General features: G+C 37.4%; 1 protein-coding gene across 2 annotated transcripts in view; it reads left to right on the top strand.

The window, feature by feature from the left end:
* The window catches only part of LAMA2 (laminin subunit alpha 2), a 478,805-nt gene that overhangs the window by 393,277 nt on the left and 63,971 nt on the right, over positions 1-21,557 (top strand). For both annotated transcript variants that reach the window (XM_081094172.1, XM_081094171.1), the window contains 4 exons: positions 2,517-2,619; positions 13,614-13,730; positions 14,955-15,137; positions 19,217-19,371. In XM_081094172.1, the coding sequence (XP_080950298.1) occupies positions 2,517-2,619; positions 13,614-13,730; positions 14,955-15,137; positions 19,217-19,371 (558 nt within the window). The remainder of the gene's footprint in view (positions 1-2,516; positions 2,620-13,613; positions 13,731-14,954; positions 15,138-19,216; positions 19,372-21,557) is intronic.

Here is a 21,557-nt window from a genome sequence, read left to right as displayed (position 1 = left end):
TCCTCTCCCTCTCCCACTCTTTCTCTCCCCCCACCCTCACTCTCTCCCACACACTCTAAAAAAAATCAGTGGAAAAATATATTTGGGTGAGTATTAACAACAAAAAAAGAATTGATAGAAATGTTCTTTACCTTGATTGTGGTGATGGTTTCATGTTATGTCAAAATTTATCAAGTTGTAAATATGCAAAGGTTATTTATGCATCAATAAATTTGTTGAAAAATATACAAAAAAAGAGAAAGAAAGAACATTAGTCATCATAGTCCTTCAACATTTCCACAGTTCATAATTTAGCCTCTTTCTAGATTGTCTGGCCCTTCTCCCTCTCTTCTTTCTCACCTCACTTTGTTAATTTTCTAATGCACAGCAAATCAGCTCTCCCTCCTTTCCCCCTATGCCTCAGTTTGCACAACTGAGATTAGCTTTAAAATTTTGGATGTTAAATGCTTGCTAAATTATGTTTCTGTAGAAAGGCATTCATACGTCAAGTCTGTAAGGAAATCTTTCTCTCTCTGGTTTGATCTGTATTATGAATGACCCACATGACCTTGGTGACTCAGGATCATCATGTCAACATGAGTTATTTTACTATGATAGTATTGGCATCTATGGAAACCTACTCCATCCCTATTCAAATTGACTCCAAATCCTGAGCTTTTCTTTTTAATATATTTTATTGATTTTTTACAGAGAGGAAGGGAGAGAGATAGAGAGTTAGAAACATCGATGAGAGAGAAACATCGATCAGCTGCCTCCTGCACATCTCCCACTGGGGATGTGCCCACAACCCAGGTGCATGCCCTTGACCGGAATCGAACCTGGGACCCCTCAGTCCTCAGGCCAACGCTCTATCCACTGAACCAAACCGGTTTCGGCAAAATCCTGAGCTTTTCAAAAATTCTTCTCTCTGCTTAGTTTTCTCTCACCTCAGTATCAGACGGATAATCAGCTGTCACTCCTGCTGTTTTCAAGCGCCAACAGGAGAATCTTTATACTATTTTTTTTCTAACCTGTTTTGATTCAGAAAATTTGTAAATAAGGAAGTAAGAATGGCATGTAAATTTGAAACAAATATAGAACCTGAATGTGTAATTGAGGCTTATTTCTTTAAATAAGGTACACTGGATTTGTGCCATTTACATTGACACTCTTACATTTTTTTTTCAAGATAAATGACATTTACGTGATGTTATTTTATCTAATTCCCAAGGGATATACACACACAATGTCACTTTTTATTTATGTGTATATTTCCCATATGTTCATTTGTAGATATCATAGCATTATATAATCAAGCTGTTCTGTAAACAATAGATTATTTAGATGAAAGCTTTTGTATAACACCTTAAAATAAATTTTATTACAACAGTATAAAGTTGTGTAATCTTTCCTAGTTTAATGCTCAAATAATATGATTGATAAAGAAAAGTTATTAAGTCATTGCAATTGTCTTTGAAGATTGCTATGTCTGGGATAGCCTGCATTCAGATTAATAACCTCAGCAGTAAGTGTTTAGCTCTTCCTGCACCCTGCAATACTTTTCCAATTTAAAATTTAACAAGATCTTATTTTATTTATCTCTCACTATAAGGTATTATGTAATGATCACTGAGGAGCAAACACTATTAAAATGGATAACTAGACATTCAAGTTAAACAATTCTTTTCCCATACCATTCTATTATCTTTGTGTCACCTCTTTAATCCAAGCCTTAATAAATACCCTTTGCCAGGAGATGATGTGGTTCAGAGACTGTCATTTGGAAGACTTTGTTTTGTCATAGTGCTTTGAGATGCGTTTAGAAAAGAAGCAGTATTCTTCCTCATTTCAACACCTAAGGGACAGGAAATGCCCCCCACCCCCCTCACTCCAAATGTGCTCAGGGATAACGTCAGTGGATGTGTATCAGTGGTTCTCAACCTTCTGGCCCTTTAAATACAGTTCCTCATGTTGTGACCCAACCATAAAATTATTTTCGTTTCTACTTCATAACTGTAATGCTGCTACTGTTATGAGTCGTAATGTAAATATCTGATATGCAGGATGGTCTTAGGCGAGCCCTGTGAAAGGGTCGTTCGACTGCCGAAGGGGTCGCGACCCACAGGTTGAGAACCGCTGGTTAGATGTTAATTTGCTTGCCTATTCTTCAGCCCTTGATGATACTGAGCAGATATGTCCTTGCAACATTGCAGTCTCATGCTTTCAGCCGCTTCACCTCTTCACTTCCATTACATTATAGTATCCTGGTGTCTCTCTGTCCTCTCCGGAGTCTCGCTAGCCCCACTTTCTGTACTTGTCCCTTCAGTTTTGGGAACCCACAGGGTTCTTTTCTAGGCCTTCCCTTCACCCACTGGTCTACTGACTTTAATCACCAACATGTGCTGCTAATTTATTATTCTAAATCTGTAGCCCAGGATGCTTGCCTAAAAGTAAACCCTGTAAAACGACAACCTGCTAGATACCTCTACTCCGTAATTCTCTGGTTCGTACTGTGACACGTCCTTTTCTGTCTACAGGCCACAGGTCCTCAGGGTTCATTAAAGGACGGTGCCAAAGGCTCTCTTCAGAAAAGCTTTGGGATTCTTAATGAAGCCAAGAAACTAGCAAATGATGTAAAAGGTGAGTGACCCCTTTTTATTCTTATTTTCAGGTCAATTGTAGTTGCAATTGGTAAAACATTTTATCACGTGATTGGAAAAGTGCAATTGTTCCAGCATGATTTTTATGATTATTTTTATGACCTGGATTTAATGTAAGTAATCTTTCTTGCCAGTTTTACAATATTTTGTCTTTACTCTCATTTTGCAATGGGTAATAGTTCATCATTTTAAACCTAATTTTTATAGTATTCTTTCACCAAATCTAAAGTTTAGTAACTTTTAAATGAATGTATGATAAAATGTTAACCACACAAAACTCCACTTTCTTCTGCCTTCAGAGGGATAATCTCAAAGGAATGAATCAGGCAGATATAGCACAAATGTCCTTGTGAAACTTCCAAGTTTGTTAGTGGGTCATATTTCTGAAAAGCTTGTATACCTTTTAAATACATTTTTATGTATTTCTAATTCAAGGATCAAAATGCATAAAATATCTACACTGATGTAGTATTTGTTTTCCATTTAAAATATGTTAGTCAATTTAGCTGATCTCTAATTAAGCTCTGATATTTATTATTTCCTTCAAATATCTCTTGTTTCTCATTTGAATTGCCTTCTCTTTCTCTCTTCAGTCTCACTTTGCTATTTCCTGGTTTGTATCCAGATTCCCACCCTTCCGGAAATATCCATGCTCCTTCTAAAACATGCTACCATTTCAAGCCTCCTTGTTTCACAGCATTAACCCTTCTCTCTGGAATGCCCCATCATCCTCTTTCTTTTCATCTGACTCTACCAGACACCCTATCTGAATTACATGCCTCTTATCAGTGCCTGCCTTTCTCATAGACTTTCAAACCACTGTAACCATGGGCTTCAATTTCATCTTTTTGAGGACAAACACAGTATTTGTTTTTTAACTTTGTATGTCTAGGGTACAATATCGCAGTTACTTGTCAAATCAGAAAATAAGCATATTTTTAAATAATGCTTTACCAACCTTAGAAAGAGAAAATGCTTAATAATCATTTATATTTGTCATGCTTTCAACTAATAGTCCATCGTCTCCAATAGAAGCTGCTATGGAACGGCACATTTTATCTGCTATATAGATGGTACTTTGATAGTAAAGTGCTTTGGACTGTGTATCACGGGTGAAATAAGATTCCATATATACGTAATTCTGGTCAGGAGATTGCCCTTATAACTATAAAGATTCAAGACCTGTTTCCTATTGGACAAACTAAGTTGATCGCATTAATTTGGGGTCACTATTTGCTATCCAATACCCTTGCTGGAGTTGGAACTAGGGTGAGGTGAGCAAGGTGAGTGATGTGAGTACAGGGTCAGATCCTGTTTTTATTTCAAATGTTAATGTTTTGTTCATTATTGATATTTTTATTAATTTTGATTTTTTAAAAATATTGTATTAAAATAGTTATATCTTGATTACAGAATTTTTTGGTGCCCCTTTACATTTCATACCTGAGGTTAATGCCTCAGTCACCTCAACCTCCTCCCAGCCCTGCCCTTGCCTTTATTTCCCCACAAACTGGTATTATAAAGATTAAAAAAGAAATTCAATTTTAGGGATTTTTTTTTCCATGAGAAAAAGAAATCTAAGAGTAGGCATTCTAGAACAGGTTAGGAGAAATGTTCATTAGTTTAAATGTCTATTTTTGTACTTCAGGTAGTACATTATTTAAAGTAATGAAACCCACAAACTACTCAAGTAATAATTCCCCCAGAAATCCAAGCCAGGGCTCTGACGAAGATGGGAATGTTTTCTTGCTACATTATGACATTCCCCTGATTTGTGGCCAATTACACAAGTTATAAAATGGCTGTTAATCAGGGAAATGCCATATATTACCATCAGGAACTGCTGAAATAGGCCCTGCAGAGCAAAACTCTTGACAGCCGCTATTAAAATAGAGATTTAGTCATTTCTCTCTCTATAGTGCCTGGAGTTAGAAGGAATAAAAATTGTGAGGGCAGTATATCCTCCATATTTCTAATGTGTTACGTGGTTCAATTCAGTAAAATCCGGTGAGTTTGTGAGCTTTAGTCATGAATGACTTAGCGCTGCTCTCTGCCATTTTTATGCTGCCCTTGCCTTGAGGGAGTCTGGACTTGCCAGGAGCAATTTGTTTGGCTCTTTAACTTTTGAATATACATTTGTTAAAAGAAAGTTTGCCCTTGTGCACATTTCAGATTTGAAGCCAGGCTACATTGCACTGATTGAATGTCTATGGAGACAGAAATAGTTTTGTTGATGGATATGAGGCTTGGTTCGAATTGATGATTAAAAGAGTTCAATGATAAATTAATACCACTAGGTGAATTAATAATAATTTTTAGATTGACAAGAGATTTTTGTTAATAAAGTTGCCAGTTGATATTCTCCTGCAATGTGCACAGGGGAAGAAATGAAGTTGAGGATGGTATAATACAAGTCTGAGAGTACTACGATTTACAATTATATACCTTATCGCATGTGAAGTAACTTTTCAATTTTATTTACTTCTCAGTTTATCCCTAATTTTTATCTTTGCCAAAATTAAGTTAAATTATTTAGTTACTTAGGATCAGATAACATGTCTCTGAAATGGAAGATACATGAAATAAAACTATCAATCCCCAAGCCCAAGAATATTGAATCAGTGGATTGCATGGCATGTGGTGCTGTCCAACATAAAACAGTGCCAAAATTATCCCAAACATTAATTTCTATCCAGCTAATCAGTATTTCCTACTGTACTGTATCCTCCAAACACTTGGTCATTTAGTCAGACAATTACATCATAAAGGTTCTACTGTCATGAACATACATAATACAGTAGGCCTGGCCCATGTTGCTCAGTGGTTGAGCACCAACCCAAAAACCAAAAGGTCACTGGTTTGATTCTTGGTCAGGGCACATGTCTGGGTTGCAGGCTCAGTCCCCAGTAGGGGATGTTTCTCTCTCATTGATTTTTCTATCTCTCTATCCTCTCCTTTTCTCCCTCTAAGAATCAATAAAAAACATATTTTTAAAAATGAATATAATACACTTACAATTACTAACCTGTTAAGTTTCTATGTTATTATTTTAGATTAAAAAGAGAGTAAACAGGAATACAGGAATGCAGTGATGTTAAACCAAAATATGATACAGGGGTTAAATTTTGTCCAAAGCATTCTCTTACTATTAAAGGTACCCTCCTTTTGAATCCTCATACTACCATTTGCCAGAATCATCCTTTCCATAGGCAGGCATGTGAAAGACAAACAAGAACTGCCCCATTGATTAAAAAACAAAACAAAATAATTTTGAACCATATGGTTGAAATCAAGCCGGGGTCCTCGAGCCTACCACAGTCTGGGTACAAAGCAATCTTCTCCTGTAGAAATTGCTGATTCCTGATACAGAGAGGTAGGTCCTCCTTTGGAGGGTGAATAGAGAAAATCAAGGAAATAAAAACACGTTTGACTCTTTTTAGTAGTGAAAATGAAAAGTGGCAAAGTAATGGCAAACAGGGGAGCTTTGGGAACCTAAGGGTACTGGTCTTGCTTAAAGGTGCTCAAATTCAATTTCTTTAGGAGTGCCTTGCTGGCCAAAACCAAGCAGGCCTGCAGCCCCACAGTCAGGCTGCAGAGCTTGGAACTACATGTAGCTCCGACGTCTGGTCGTTCAGGTTTCTCGTTCCACTGCTGAAGAGAGGACGCCCCTCTCTCCTGATAGCTTCAGTCTTTGAAGACCCTGCTACCAGACAAGCGCGCCTTCCCTCCTCTCCTCAGGCTTCCTACTAGGACCCTCCAGTGTGGGCAAGGGCTTATTCAGCTGCAGTCAAACAGCTATTGAGGCCTAGCAGGCTCTGTGCCCATGGGGAACAGGATGTCATTTGGCACTTTTGGGTCAGGGCAGGGTTTCTTAGGAACATGCCTCTGTAGAAACACAGGTCCCATGAAGTGACCAGAGAGGTCCCCATGGATGGAAAAAAGAGGCAGTCAGAGATAGGACACGTCCCAAACTCTTGACAGTAACTGGGGAAAGGGAAGCACGGGAATAACATCATGAAAGAGGGCTAGACGTACAAAATCACGGAAAGACTGGGTGTAGCAACCCCATGAAACCTATTGGCAGGAGCCCGGGCACAGGGATGCCAGCTCTGCTGCTTGCACAGCTGCTCTTGCTTCTGCACAGGCCTCAGGAGCCTGCGCTGGGCCTTAGGGTGACGTAGAGAGCAGGCTCTTTAAAGATGTCAATATTAAGATGACAAAGGACTATAGAAGTAGATGAAAAATTATAGTAAAGTGACCTGAGGGAAATTGTACCTCTTTATGTTCTTAAAATATCCAAAGATAAAAAGATAATGTGATGGAACATAATAAAATTAACAAGTTATAAAGAGTAATCCTATTTATTATATAATTAATAAAATTGGCTACCTCCGGTACATAAAAAAAATCATGTAAGTCAAAGCAACATTAACAATTGGAATAAATTTCATGTATTTTAGTGGAGCCAAAACAGATTCGTCTGGTTCCAAAGTTTATGCTTTTAACCACTGCTGAACAATAACGACGGACTTCTGCCATAGTCCAGAAGGTGACACATTAACCTTCATGGCCCTAACAAATGTTTGATAAATGGATGAATAAGTGGGTGAATACTTGAGAGTAGAAGGAATCTCTCATTACCAGGAAGGTCAAAATCAAGGTTTCCACATGACCTCATATAGATTTGTCCGTTGCCTATTCCAGACATTTTGCATCAGAACTACAGATAGTATCACTGCAGAGTTTAACCTATTTTCTAATTCAGAAAGAGCCTGTAGATCTAGAACAAAAGATGAAGCACATTTGTAGGAAACAGAAGTTATGTGGATTAATTAAATTTTGTTTTACAATGAATTCCTACAGACAGGGTATCTCTTCAATTTTTGATAAAGGAGCAAATAAGAAGTGATAATGAGTGGTAGTTCATAATAAGACAAATGTCATGGGAATGAAAAAAAATTCATTGCAAAATGTTATCTAGATGGCAATTTGACAAGTGATTATATTTAACCAGAAGCTTTCAAAATTAATAGCAGGTCTACAAATTTCACCCTTGTAAATGAAGGATTCTTTCAGAATATTTATTTATACCCTGTTCATATTAAGAAAAGAAAATAAAATTTGCACTTGAAGAACTTAGCTAGATGATTTTAATAGTCAAATAAAATATTTTCATTAAATCTGAAAATGTCATTCTTGTATTTAGTTGGAAATGAGGGCTATATGCATATGTCTAGAGAATATAAAAGGGAAATAAACAAAATTAATTCTGGACCATGTGGTTTAAATGAAGAAGACAGTGGATTGTAAATAACATTATTGAGAACTGGCAAACACACCAGAGCAATTATCAAATCAATGTGAATTATCAAACCAATGTAAATTATTTTGTTTCTGTTTACTAACTGCCTGTGATAAATCCAATACTTTCTCAAACATCCTACAATTATTTCTCATATCAGTCTTCTGAAGGAAGGTGTATTTTCATTTTATACAGGTAAAAAGTAAGGGAGAGAAGGCAGTTGAATTCACATCTTCCAAGTCTACAACCTATAATGATTTAATGGCACACACTGCCTTTTCTAAAGGATAGAATTTTGGAAAAGAAGACATTATTAATGACCAAAAAAATTACTTGTAACAGCTTTATTTTGAGATATATATGGCGTAGTTCAATGTTACTAGTTCTAATTTAACGAAACTCTAATTCAGATTTAGCACAGTGTCAGAAACATGGGAAACATGAGTGAATACATATCATAAATGGAAGCAACTTACAACTCTATCTAGTGAATTGCATTCTAAACATGCTTATCTAGTGCCGTGTCAGAGGTTCTGCAACAAAGGGAAACGACATTGTCAGGCATGTCCACTGTCTACCCTTGCTGCCCTGTTTTTCCCCCTCAAGCATTTTCTTCTATTCATCATACTCTTCAGTGCTAGTTGCTTTCTCCACTTCTAAGGCTCTCCACCAGCCTGATGACTTCAGTGCCTCTGTGGAAAGTCCCCTATTGGTTCCTTTACCTCTTCTTTCCCCGAAATCACCTTCCTTATTTTTCCTCATCTCCGGGAATCACCTACCTATTTTACTTTATCTCCCTAAGTCACCCCCCTTATTTTAACCTGATGATCCGGTTAAACAGATCTTATAATACTTCACAAGTGTTCTCACTTTCCATGTAAGCATCTCACTTTCTGACCATAACATAAACTCATCCTCTTATACTTTACTCGTTTAGTTGGTGTTTGAACAGCATTTGGTCCTGACCTGTCTTCCACTTCCGATGTTCTTTATAAAATAAAAAATATATATTGTTTTAGAGAGGAAGGGAGAGGGAGAGATAGAAGCATCAATGATGAGAGACAATCATTGATCGGCTGCCTCCTGACACCCCACACTGGGGATTGAGCCCGCCATACAGGTATGTGCCCTGACCAGGAATCGAACCATGACCTCCTGGTTCATAGGTAGATGCTCAGCCACTAAGCCATGCCAGCCAGGCTCACATTTTGACTTTTTAGTACAGAAAGCAAAGGATCAAAATTACTGCTTTGGTACTTGAAGGACAGAAGTAACAATGATCTTCAGACCAGTCTTTCTTCTGGATAATTGGAATGATGGCTCAGCCAGTATTGGCTATCAGTATGCATAAAATGGTATAAACCAAGTAATGCCCTTTAAATTAATGTTTTTTCACTCTACACAAATATCTTTCCTGCTAGAATATTTTGAATGCTTCATTATTTTTTTAAAAAATCCAATCCAGCCCTAACCGGTTTGGCACAGTGGATAGAGCGTCGGCCTGCGGACTGAAAGGTCCCAGGTTCGATTCCGGTCAAGGGCATGTACCTTGGTTGTGGGCACATACCCAGTAGGGAGTGTGCAGGAGGCAGCTGATCGATGTTTCTCTCTCATTGATGTTTCTAACTCTCTAACCCTCTCCCTTCCTCTCTGTAAAAATCAATAAAATATATTTTTTAAAAAAATCCAATCCAATCAAGAAGCAAAGAAATGAAATTTGTATCATTCCATTTCCTTAATTGACAAAGACTTTTCAAGTAAATATCGAAAGAGCAGCCCTTTAACTATTCTCAAGAAATTCATATTGAAATCCCAGTTATTAGACTGGCTTAATTTCTGAAAGTATACTTGCAATAACCTATCCAAAGATTTTATTTTAGTACAATGAAAATAACAGGTGTTTAAAAAGATGAATTGTGATTAACATATGAGAAAATCAAATTCCTTGCATAGTATATTTTGAAGAACTACCATTAAAAATAATATCATAGTGACTTAAATAGACATATTGATATTTTTAGAGCCATGCTTTGCTGGAATATTTTATGCTTTGTTTTTCAGTGAGGTCAGGTCTTTGGCTGAGAGCTGAAAAGCTGATGCATTACACAATATCATGTGCCTATATTACTGTAGGATAACAGTAGTTTAATCTGTCTGCCTGCAAACTCTTATATGAAATGAAGTGGATCATTAATTAAGGTGTTCAGTACTCTTTCACACCCAGAACACTGATGGTTAAGAGTCCTCTATCTTCCTTTCCCTTTCCTGTTCTTTCCAGATGAAAGCCAATAAATGAAGATTGTTCTCCAGGTGCCAGAGGCCTGCTCAGCCCCCCTAAGAACTCAAGAAAATTCAGCCAGCACATTCAAGTATAAAATGAAAGATTTTAGAACACCTCCATTCACACCACCATTAACTAACTCCCTACTTGTTCATTTCCTAGTTCCTGACTGTTATAAGTCAAGGCTCTCTGAAATATTCTTCCCCACCCACCCACCACCAACCCACCCTGCCTTGCTTCTTTTCATAGAAAGGTCTTAAGATTCTTTCTTCCTTTCATATCAGCACCTACTCATCTGATTCTTTCTAAAGACTGCAATATGTACCATTGCATGGATATGCCATATTGGTATAAAAAGTCCCCTAATATTGAGCTTATTTGCTATAATAAATAAACTAGGGGCCCGGTGCACGAAATTTGTGCACTGGGTGGGGGGTGGGGGGGAGTGTCCCTCAGCCCAGCCTGCCCCCTCTCACATACTGGGAGCCCTCAGGCGTTGACCCCCATCACCCTCCAATCGCAGGATTGGCCCCTTGCCCAGGCCTGACGCCTCTGTCAGAGGCGTCAGGCCTGGGCAGGGGACCCTCATTTCCCCCATCACTGGTTCTGCCCCCAGCCCCCTCCCATTGCTGGCTCTGCCCCTTGCCCAGGCCTGATGCCTCGGCCAGAGGCGTAGACCCCCATCACCCTCCAATCGCCTGATCGGTCCCTTGCCCAGGCCTGACACCTCCGCCAGAGGTGTCAGGCTTGGACAGGGGACCCCCATCTCCCCCCAATCACTGGCTCTGACCCCCGCCCAGGCCTGAGGCCTCTGGCCCAGGAATCATGCCTGGGCAGGGGACCCCCATCTCCCTCTGATTGCTTGCTCCACCCCCCGCCCAAGCCTGACGCCTCTGACCCAGGCTTCAGGCCTGGGCAAGGGAACCATCATATCCCCCCAATCCCTGGCTCTGCCCCCCCAGCTCCCTGCGGTTGCAGGCTCTGCCCCTGCCCAGGCCTAACGCCTCTGGCCTGGGTGTCCGGCCCGGGCAGCGGGGACCCACAGCTGCAGCAGCCCGGGATCGTGGGCTCCTCTTTAGGCCCAGGCAAGGGACCCCTAGCTCCTGGGACTGCCAGCTTCAACCGTGCCCAGCTCCCATCGCTGGCTCCACCCCTACTTCCTGCTATCACTGGCCAGGGCGGCAAAGGCGCCTGATTCTCCGATCATGGCTGCGGGGCAGGGCAAAGGCAGCCCCAGGGCCACTTTTGCCCTGCCCCCCAGCTCTTAGCTCCCTGCTGGGTTTCAGATCACTGTCAGTGGCAGGGGGCTTCTTCCTACTTTCCCTTTCGCCTCCCTGCATTGTGCCTACATATGCAAATTAGCCGCCATCTTGTTCGCAGTTAACTGCCAATCTTAGTTGGCAGTTAACTGCCAATCTTAGTTGGCAGTTAATTTGCATATAGCCCTGATTAGCCAATGAAAAAGGTATCGCCGTACGCCAATTACCATTTTTCTCTTTTATTAGTGTAGAAACCTTAGGAATATCCTGGGAGATAAACATTGATATACTTTCACAAGTATATTTGTAGGGTAAATGTCTGGCAGTAGAATCACTGAGCCAAATACATGTCTATTTAAAATTCTCATAAACTTTTAAATTGCTCTTCCAAAAATGGCATCAATTTGCACTTCTACCAACACCTTTGTGAATACTTGGTATTATCAGACACTTAACCTTGACCAACCTGATAGAAGAGAAATGATATCTCGCTGTTCTTTTACTTTACGGTTCTTTAATTTTGATAATGTTGAGTGCTTTGTTTTAATTTGGTAGTTGGTTATTCCTATTTATTTTATTATGAACTATGAGTTTTATATTTTGCTCATTATCTTTAAAAAGGTGGACCATTTTGCACATTTGCCTGCCATTTTGCACATAGGCATTGCTAATCCTCTCTGAATCATTCCAATTGGCAATATATATATTTCTTATGTGAGGGTCATAGGATTTCTTTAACTGTGACCAGTTACTTTAAGTAATAAAGGAGAAAATGGGAGGAAAGAAAGGGAGAGAGGAGGAGAGAAAAAAAGGATGGGGAGTGAGTAGAGGTGGGGAAGAGGCTACTGTCTAAGATGCTCTACTACTCCCTGTTTTGACTACCAATCCCGAGTCAAATGCACGAGTTAAGAACACGATTTCTGGAATGAGACTGCTTGGATTTGATTCGCAACTCCGCCACTTAATAACCATGCAAATGTAGGAAGCCTATTTAAATGACCTAAGCCTCAGTGTCCTCATTTGGAAATTGCAAGTGGTAATAGTATGTGCATCCTAAAAGTTACCGTGAGGGTTTAATAGCCCAACAAAGCTGACAAACACCAAACGTGGCACGCCTACACCTGCAGCGACTGCCAGTCCTCCCTGTGACTGAGCAAGCGCTGCCCAGGTCAGACCGGGCGGAACTAGGGCGCCCTCTCCTTCCTGGCTCGTTCTCCATGCGCCTCTTGACTTGGGGACTCGGCTTTTTATTTATGTTTTGCATTTCTGTGGAGGTAATTTAAACAGTTAGTATGCATCTCCCATGGGAACAAATGTGATGGTATAATGAACGATTTAAACTATATTCAAGAGACAATCTGCTTTATTCAGTCAGGAGAGGTAAAAAGCATTGTGGGAAGCGTAGGATTTTATATCTTTCGTTTATTCAGTTCCTCTGTTCACTAATAAACATTGTGCAAGAAAAAGAAGACAGATTCAATATTCACTTATGTTTGTAGTTTGATACAAAGTATCAAAGTAGCAACAAAATAACTTACCTAAAGCTTATTTCAAGGCAATTTGTAAAATAGGATTTTCTCTATTTAAAAATATGACAGTTTAACAGGAATGCGCAAGAAGATGTTTTTCCATTCCTTTGATTTCCATTCCTTTGATTGGTTTCAAACAAATACGAATAAGTGATGTTTACTGAAATTGGGAGATTCTGCTTAATAATCCTATCTGTTGAGATTTTAAAAAGCTAATCCAATGTTCCATTTTGGTAATACATTTTTAAATGTCACATTAATGGGAGTGGTATCAAAAGGACATCATTACAGATGGAGTAAAAGACTGATTTTTTTTGAAGATTTTCTCTATATGAAATCATTAAATTGAGTCAGATACCAAGAAGAAAACGTAATTGTTGAACATGTTGAAGTATCAAATGGTCATATAAACACATATTTTATATTATGCTCTGAAATAAATATATTTATGATTAGATGCCAATAAAGTAAATGAATTAAATCAATTGTCTTACTTTTTATAAACTTTGTATTACAATAACCTGAAATTGTATGTCCAGATATAAACTCAGAGAGGATTGAAGTTGTTTTATCCTTTCTTTTTGTTTTGCTTTCTGTTCACAGAAAATGATGACGATTTAAATGGCTTGCAAACCAGATTAGAAAAAGCCGATGTTAGAAATGGAGAGCTCCGGAGAGCTCTGAATGACACTCTGGCAAAGTTATCAGCAATTCCAAACGGTAAGCTTTTGGGACACTACAAATTGACGCAGTTGTTCTGAACTTTTAAAAATATTCTATCTTTTACCACTTTTCCCAATATTACACCTCTGTTATAATACCCTCCAGGGCCCTCTATGCTGTCTCAAAGGGTAAGAACTCCTTTTTTATAGCTGCATAGTATTCCTTGGTGTAAATGTACCACAGTTTTTTATCCACTCATCTACTGGTGGGCACTTAGGCTGTTTCCAAATCTTAGCTATGGTAAATAATGCTCCTATGAATATAGGGGTGCATATATTCTTTTTGATTGGTGTTTCATGATTCTTAGGATATATTCCTAGAAGTGAGATCACTGGGCTAGATGGCAGTTCCTTTTTCAATTTTTTGAGGAAACTCCACACTGTTTTCCACTGTAGCTGTATCAGTCTGCATTCCCACCAGCATTATTAACCGCACTTTACAGATGACAAGTTGAGACACAGGATACTGATGGTCACTGTTAAAAGTGACATACATGAGATTTGAACCCCACAGTTTAACTTCAGAGTTTGTGGTCTTAACAACTAATACTAGTAAACATACACTAGTAAGCATCCATGTCTACAGTATATTGTTTGTACAAATAGGATCAAGAAAACAAACTCATGTATTTATACAGTGCAGATAATACTAAAATCTTAATTATTTTTACTTTTTAAACATGAAAAAATCTGAAGTAACACTCTAGATTTTCATATCACCTCTTTGGTAGTAAGGAGGAACATAGAAAATTTCTATGGATCAAAACAAATCTAAAAAACATGAACACATAGTCTAATATACCTGAAAAAGTATGTTAGCCATCTCTACACTTAAACAAAAATACATTGATTCCCCCCTTCCCCGTGAATGCGCAGATTAAATTTTAAGCCTACTTTTTATGAAGCTTTAAGACAGGTGGATAAGTTTTTTTCTCTTTAATATGTTTAACAGCAAACCACAATATACCCTTCTACAATGAACGTTTAGAATAAGCACTTTGCTCTCCTAAGAGCTAATCACGGATTCATAGCAAAGGTCCCTGAGAAAATTTCATTGAGCTAAAATTTTACTTTGCTACCGCTGAATGAGACAAAAGTCAGCCTTCCTCTTCGTGGGTGCGTTCCCGAGGTCAGTCAGCTGTGGCCTCGCTTTGACAAGCACGGACTAAGCCACTAACTCCAGACCCTTTGTTTTGTTTCTCAAATGCTCTTCTGCTGACAGACACAGCTGCTAAGCTGCAAGCCGTTAAGAACAAAGCGAGACAAGCCAACGACACGGCCAAAGATGTGCTGGCCCAGATTAAAGATCTCCACCAGGACCTGGATGGCCTGAAAAAAAGTTACAATCAACTAGCAGACAGCGTCGCCAAAACAAATGCTGTGGTAAAAGATCCTTTGAAAAACAGTAAGATCCCCTTTTTCATTTTGATTATGTCATTTATTGATTCACACTAAAAGAGTACCGGCGTAGACCGTTAGAGCTGGAGGAGACCCTCATGGTGAGGTAGTCTGGCTTCCTCTCTCCAAAGACTAGGCTCAATTGAGAACTGAGTGTTCTGCAGCTCAGAACTAGAACCCAAGCCTCCCCGCTTCACATCAGGGCTTCTTCCCTGCGAAGTGTGTCCAGTCGAAAGGAAATTAGGAAATCCCAAAGTCTGCATGATATTTGGCATAGGGACACCAAGTACTTTTTAATCCTTCACTGTAATTAAAAACGTATTTGTACTTGGGAAACTAATATCCTCAAAGCTGGTGAGGTCGCATGGAGCACAGAGGTCAAGGAACATTCTAGTAGGAATGTGACATTAAAATGGCATCAACCTGAAATACTTTAACACTCAAAAATACTGATGTTTAATTATTTAGATTTTTCAGTTATTTAACATTTTCAGTAAATTAAAGCACTTATCTAGTTTACAAGAATATGTCTTTACATCTTTTGTATATTGCATCAAATTATATTTAGTTAATAAGGATTTACTGAGAAATGTGGAGGAACTTAATATAATGGTAATTTAACTGATTAAGTGTAATCAATAAACATTAGGAGATATATATATATATATTTTTCCCATTCTTTAAAGTGATAAAACATCATCAGCATATGTGACACTTGATTTTTTGGACTTGTTACTCTCAAGAGAGTAGCCCTCTTTATATAAGAACATTTTCATTGGGTATCAAAATATTTGTAGAGTACAATTACATAAACCCTGTTATTGACATCATATGCTATGTAAGCCAGAGCCTGCTTTTTCACACCACAGCCTTGAGTCAAATGCTAATGATGCTGTGAAATAGTAGGTACTACAAGCATGACTCCTTCATGAGTAAAGAAGGGTGCAAACATATAACATGAACTTCAGAGTTAGGGAGAAGGATTTATTCCTCGCCATTTCTTCAAGAAAAGAAATAGATGAGATGCACTGGTTTTGTTCATGTATTCATATGTAAGCCCAGGTAGAGCTTCTCCCTGGTCTTCAAGTCTCCATCTGAATTAATAGTTCAGATGCATTCCAAGTCACATTAAAAAAAAAAAAAGAATGAACTTAAGTTTTAAAGTAAATATGATTCTCTCTTTTACTTATTTCATAATTTAAGATATCATTTCATTCAATTTTAGATTGATTCTCAGATGATAGCAGCCTTTTCATAATATTTATCTCTAATTTTTTTAGCCTATCCTCTATCGAGAAGTTATCTGTAATATTAATTCAAATGGGCCTGTTTTCTTTTAGAACATTATAATAAAATTTATTTTAACATGAATAGTGGCCTCTAAATGACATGTTTTTGTGTACTTTTACTTGATAACACTAATTTGACTTTAAATGGGATGCATTTGTAATTAGTACCTGTTGTGAAAAGTATCATTTTGTGACAGCTATTAGTTTATAATATGGATAAAAAAAATTTCCTCGTGAATTTCCTAATTCTTTTTGTTTTACTTCCATATGAAATCACCTGCAGAAATCAGTATGTATATGTTTACTTATATACCATTTAATAACTTTTATGCTTAATTGCTTATTGCAAAAAACTTTCAGCTTTGCATGTCACCATGTTTAGGTGTTGCTTTAAACATTGGATAGCTGTTCTTTCCAGCGTCACAGTATTAATGTGAGATATCTAAAAGGATTCTTTCCAAAAAGTCAGTATGTGAATGTATTTGATGTACTTCTAGAGAAGTATATTTAGAGAAGCACATAATAAAATAAAATGAAATCTTAACAACTAAGCAACTACAAGAATATAAAAATATTCTCCTTAAACATCCCATGGTTTAAATTCAAAACCAAAAATAAAACTGCAGAATAGAAAATAATAATAATAAAATCCAACACATCAAAACCTGAGAAGGCTCTCCTCAGTGGGAAATGAGTACAATTTACTAAAAGAGCACTGAAATGAACAATTTAGACAATTCTATAAGTAAAACAAAATAAATTAACTGAAAGAGAGAAGTTGAAAAAACAATAATGAATTAGAGGACAGAAACATAATGGACTTGGTCAATTGGGGAGGTGAATCTTTAGGAATATAAAGGTAAAATATTGTAGATGCTTGGCAGGCTTAATTTTAAAGAAGCACAGATAGGCAAAGTTCTCAAGGAGACATAACTAGATAAGAGAAGAAATTTAACACTACAAGGATACTTGGCAAAACTCTATGCTTATAAATTCTAAAGCTTAAAAGAGATAATTTTCTAAAAAACATTGTCATCAAAATCTATCTTAGGATGTTATTTTAAAATCTACAGCCAAATAATTATAGAAGAAATAAGTTTTCAAAAACTACTGCACAAGAAGTTTTCAAAAACTACTGCAGACTCAGAATCACAGACGATTTAATTTTAAACCTTCAAGAAGATCATTTCCATTTGATTTAATCTGCTCCACAAGATAGAGAAGAAAAAAGGGAGGGAGTGGGGGAACCTGCAGACCCATTTTGAAACATTTGATAGAAACTTTTAAGAGCATTAGAAGAAAATGATCCATTATTTGCCTAAACCTAAGTCTTTGCTTAACCCCTTTTTTTCTCTTTCTTATGAATTTAATCTAAAGCATTTTTCCTAAATTCTAGAATAGTTCAGAGTAGTATTATAGAATTTAAGAAAGAAAAACTGGACAAATGCTTTATTAAAAAGTTACAAAATGAAGGGTAACTGTGTTTATGTTGCATTATCTAAAAAATTATGTAAAAAGGGCTTTGACCCCAATAACCTACATCAGGAAGAAAATACTCAGTTCATGATCTAGCAACTCTATTAATTAAAGTTAATAAGAGACCTATGTTGTTTTAAACATCACTAACAATGTAACTCAGAGTTATGGCCAGGAGTTCAAAATACTTAGTTTAAGCCTAGTTTTAAAATAATAATTTCCTTCCTTTTGAGCACATTTGATTAATTTCTAAGGATTCGTTCCCAGTGGTGCAATGTCAGCCAGAGAGCAGATCATTTGTAGTCGAGCAGAGCATATAGCCTTGGACTTTAAGCAGTTTCACTTTTTCATCAAGGTCTCCCTGACAGAAAACAGACCAGCACATGCTCCATCAAATAACAAATGATACAGTTTGGATAAGACGCCAGCATCCTACAGATAGAATAATTGGTTTTCTATGAGTCATTTGCCCTCCTATGAAAAGCACATGCTGGATGTCTACCGATCAGTGAAAAAACCTTCAGTTATTTGGGGGTTATACCCCTTCTGAAATTGTCACTATCCAACCTTTTTTTTTAACCTACAACAATGGCAGTTTAATATGGTTCAGTGTAACAGAGAGAGCAGGGGTAATCAACTGTTCTTCAAAATGAAAATGAACTGCAGCATGATTTAATTAAAGTCTAAAATAGGCCTTTAGTCTAAGGGTTGTTCAACACTGAAAGGTTTCCAGAAGACATTTTGATAGCTTCTCTATTTCAGATGTGCAAATAAAGACAGTGAGAGAAAAAAAGAAAACCAATTTTTTGTGACAAGCCTGATTTAAATACAGGCCTGGCTTGGGCAGACTTAGGTGACATTTTAAAGACACTTTGATTACCCTGATTCTATGACTAAAATTCTATTTTGTAAAGGTTAGCTTTTTGGCTGAAGCTGGAATTAAACCTCAAATTAAGTTTATTATATTCTCAACCTTCAGTGCTATCTTCACTTTAATCTCAAAGCCATTGTGGCCTCCTTCTCTAACCGCCCCTCTGGCCTGCTTGAGTCCAACTAAAATATTCCCTTTTGCCATCACAAGCTGCTTCAACAGTTGTGGCCTAGCTTCTGTCATGTGAATAAGATTAAATTCTTTTCATTCTTTAGTTAAGCATACTGCCATTTTCATTTGGCTCTGTGTGCATGTGTGCACACGTGCACTTGTGTCTGTATGTGTGCATGCGTGTGTTTTCGCATGTGTGAATGTTTGCATGTGTGTGCATGTGTGTATGTGTCGGTTTGTGTGTGCATGTGTGGTTTGTGCTAATCTTGTTCTGTGCAGTTGCAGATGCAGATGCCACAGTGAAAAATCTGGAACAAGAGGCTGATCGACTGATTGATAAACTCAAGCCCATCAAGGAACTTGAGGATAACCTGAAGAAAAACATCTCTGAGATAAAGGAACTGATAAACCAAGCCCGGAAGCAAGCCAATTCTGTAAGCTGTTTTTGTTTACAGTATCAGTAACTGGTGGTATAGTTGGTATTATTTCCAGAAGGAATATTTCCCCCCATGTGTCCTGTTGAATGATCTTTGGTTCTTTTTCTTTAACTTGAAGTTATTTTGGGGGGAGGTTAAATATTTTGTTTTGTTTTTCATAAACTTCAAGAGATTCCTTGAGAAGGGTAATTATTACTAATTGTTTTATAAATTGAAATTCTGACATTTCTTATTATTTAAATGTAGTAATACAAATTGCAAGAATGGAAACCTTATTTTTGTATACCAAAAAAAGGGTGGATGAAAGTGACTTGCTCTTGATTAAAGCAGAAAAAGCCAATCAGTGGGGTTGTAGCAGGAAAGAAGTAATAAGGTTTTAGGAAGCAATAACAAAGAGGAACCATTATTTTCTATATTTTCTTTTGTCTGAGTATAAGCAACAACAAAAACTATTTTTATTACAAACAGTTTTTATTGTTTCTCTTTTATTTTGGAGTAAGAATAGGAAATACCTAGCTGGTCTCAAAATATTGGTCTTTATTGACAACTAGAAGACAATTAGGATAGAAGCAGAACTTTCTAGAACATAGCGTCCTAATGAGCAAGGACAGAATTGTTAATGCCAATATGAGCCTCTCTAGCCGAGAAAACTTATCCCATGATGAAATAGAAATAGAAAGGCAAAAACAGATTTTCATGTTGCCAGGTTTAAACTCAAATCTTTTTAGAGACCCAAGTCTTCCATCTCAAAAATTTTGTTTTCTCAACAACTTTCAATAACCAGAAATGACCTTTGTTAATCCATCAATTTATATTTTTTAGTAGTGGCCTAGAATATAAAACCCAGTGACAATATATCCGTTTTCCTGCTTTAGACTTATCTAATGCCTCTAAAGAAGGCCAAGACAATAAATTCAATGTGTTCTTTAAAAAGGAACTCATAACTGACTGAAGAGAAACTTAGAAAATGACCCCCCAAAAAAGATTAGTGAAGATGATGTACATAAGCTCAGAGGGAAAAAAGTGGGTAGGGTTGAGAAGACATTTATTGAGCTCCAATATGAAAACCATGCAGGCAGTATGATGACAGGTGATCATTGTATATGCAAAGCACTAGGTGAACATAAATCAGATCTTGCTACAAGATTTAAAGTTTTATCTAAAATTGAGCCAATGTAAAAAAAACCATCTCCTTTGTTCAAGGCTACTTGCTATGAAGTACTCAAAGATGAATGAGGAATGCACCAAGTTTATATGATAATAGAAGAAATAAGACATGTACACAAATAACTCTCTAAGATAATGCAGATGTTGTGCTACACTGTATGAGCAATGGAACTGCTATAAAGTTCTGAAAGGAAAGATCACCCCTAATAAGGGCCAGATTTCCTGAAGTGAGGGATTTGAGCCAGGCCTTAAAGTGGGATGGTCCTGGACATGGGAGCGAGGGGAGGGAGGAGGGAAGACAGCATTCCGAGAAAAGGGAATTGCTTGAGTCAAGGCAGAGAGAGAAGAAAGTTTCAGGGTTATTTTATGAAAGAGTAGTCTGGTTTGCCAAGATTATTGATAAAGTGAACTTTAAACTGGAAATGTCAGTAAAGGCCAACCTTATCAGGCCCTGAATAGTAAGTTAAGCAGTTTCATTTAGCTGCAGTTGAAATAAACCTCACTGATGAGAAGTTGAAAGTTCTTAATTATAAAATGTAGCATAATCAGAGCTGAGCATTTTGAATATGAACCTGAGAGTAGTTTGTGATATTGATGAGAGAAACTAGAAAGAAGGAAGCAAGTTTTGTACAAAACCCAACTGTGTCAGTGTCAGGAGAAAGCAAGAGACTGACATACCACTCCTATATTTTTCAATATTAAGTTTGAAGAGGCAATAATAGTACATGTTCTATTGTGAATCACACTTAGCTACATATTCTGCTTAGTTATCAGGTGGTAAAATCTGAACATTTTTACTATATCTTCATTTTAAAGAAGTTTTGAAATATACCCAGATATTTATCAGTTATGAGAACTTTCCCACATCTCCACCCACCCCCTGGGGAAAAAGATAAAATTCTGGCATGTAAATACATAAGACCTGTCTTCAGATACAAAATGAAAGACAGGTATAAAAGTAATTCCAGAAAAAGTGACCATTGCCTATGCCTTCTAAGGAAATTCTCAATCACTTC

Source organism: Myotis nattereri, assembly GCF_964212035.1.
Source record: "Myotis nattereri genome assembly, chromosome: 6".
NCBI lineage: Eukaryota > Metazoa > Chordata > Mammalia > Chiroptera > Vespertilionidae > Myotis > Myotis nattereri.
Note: the sequence above shows the minus strand (reverse complement) of the source record. Positions and strands in the feature narration are given on the sequence as shown.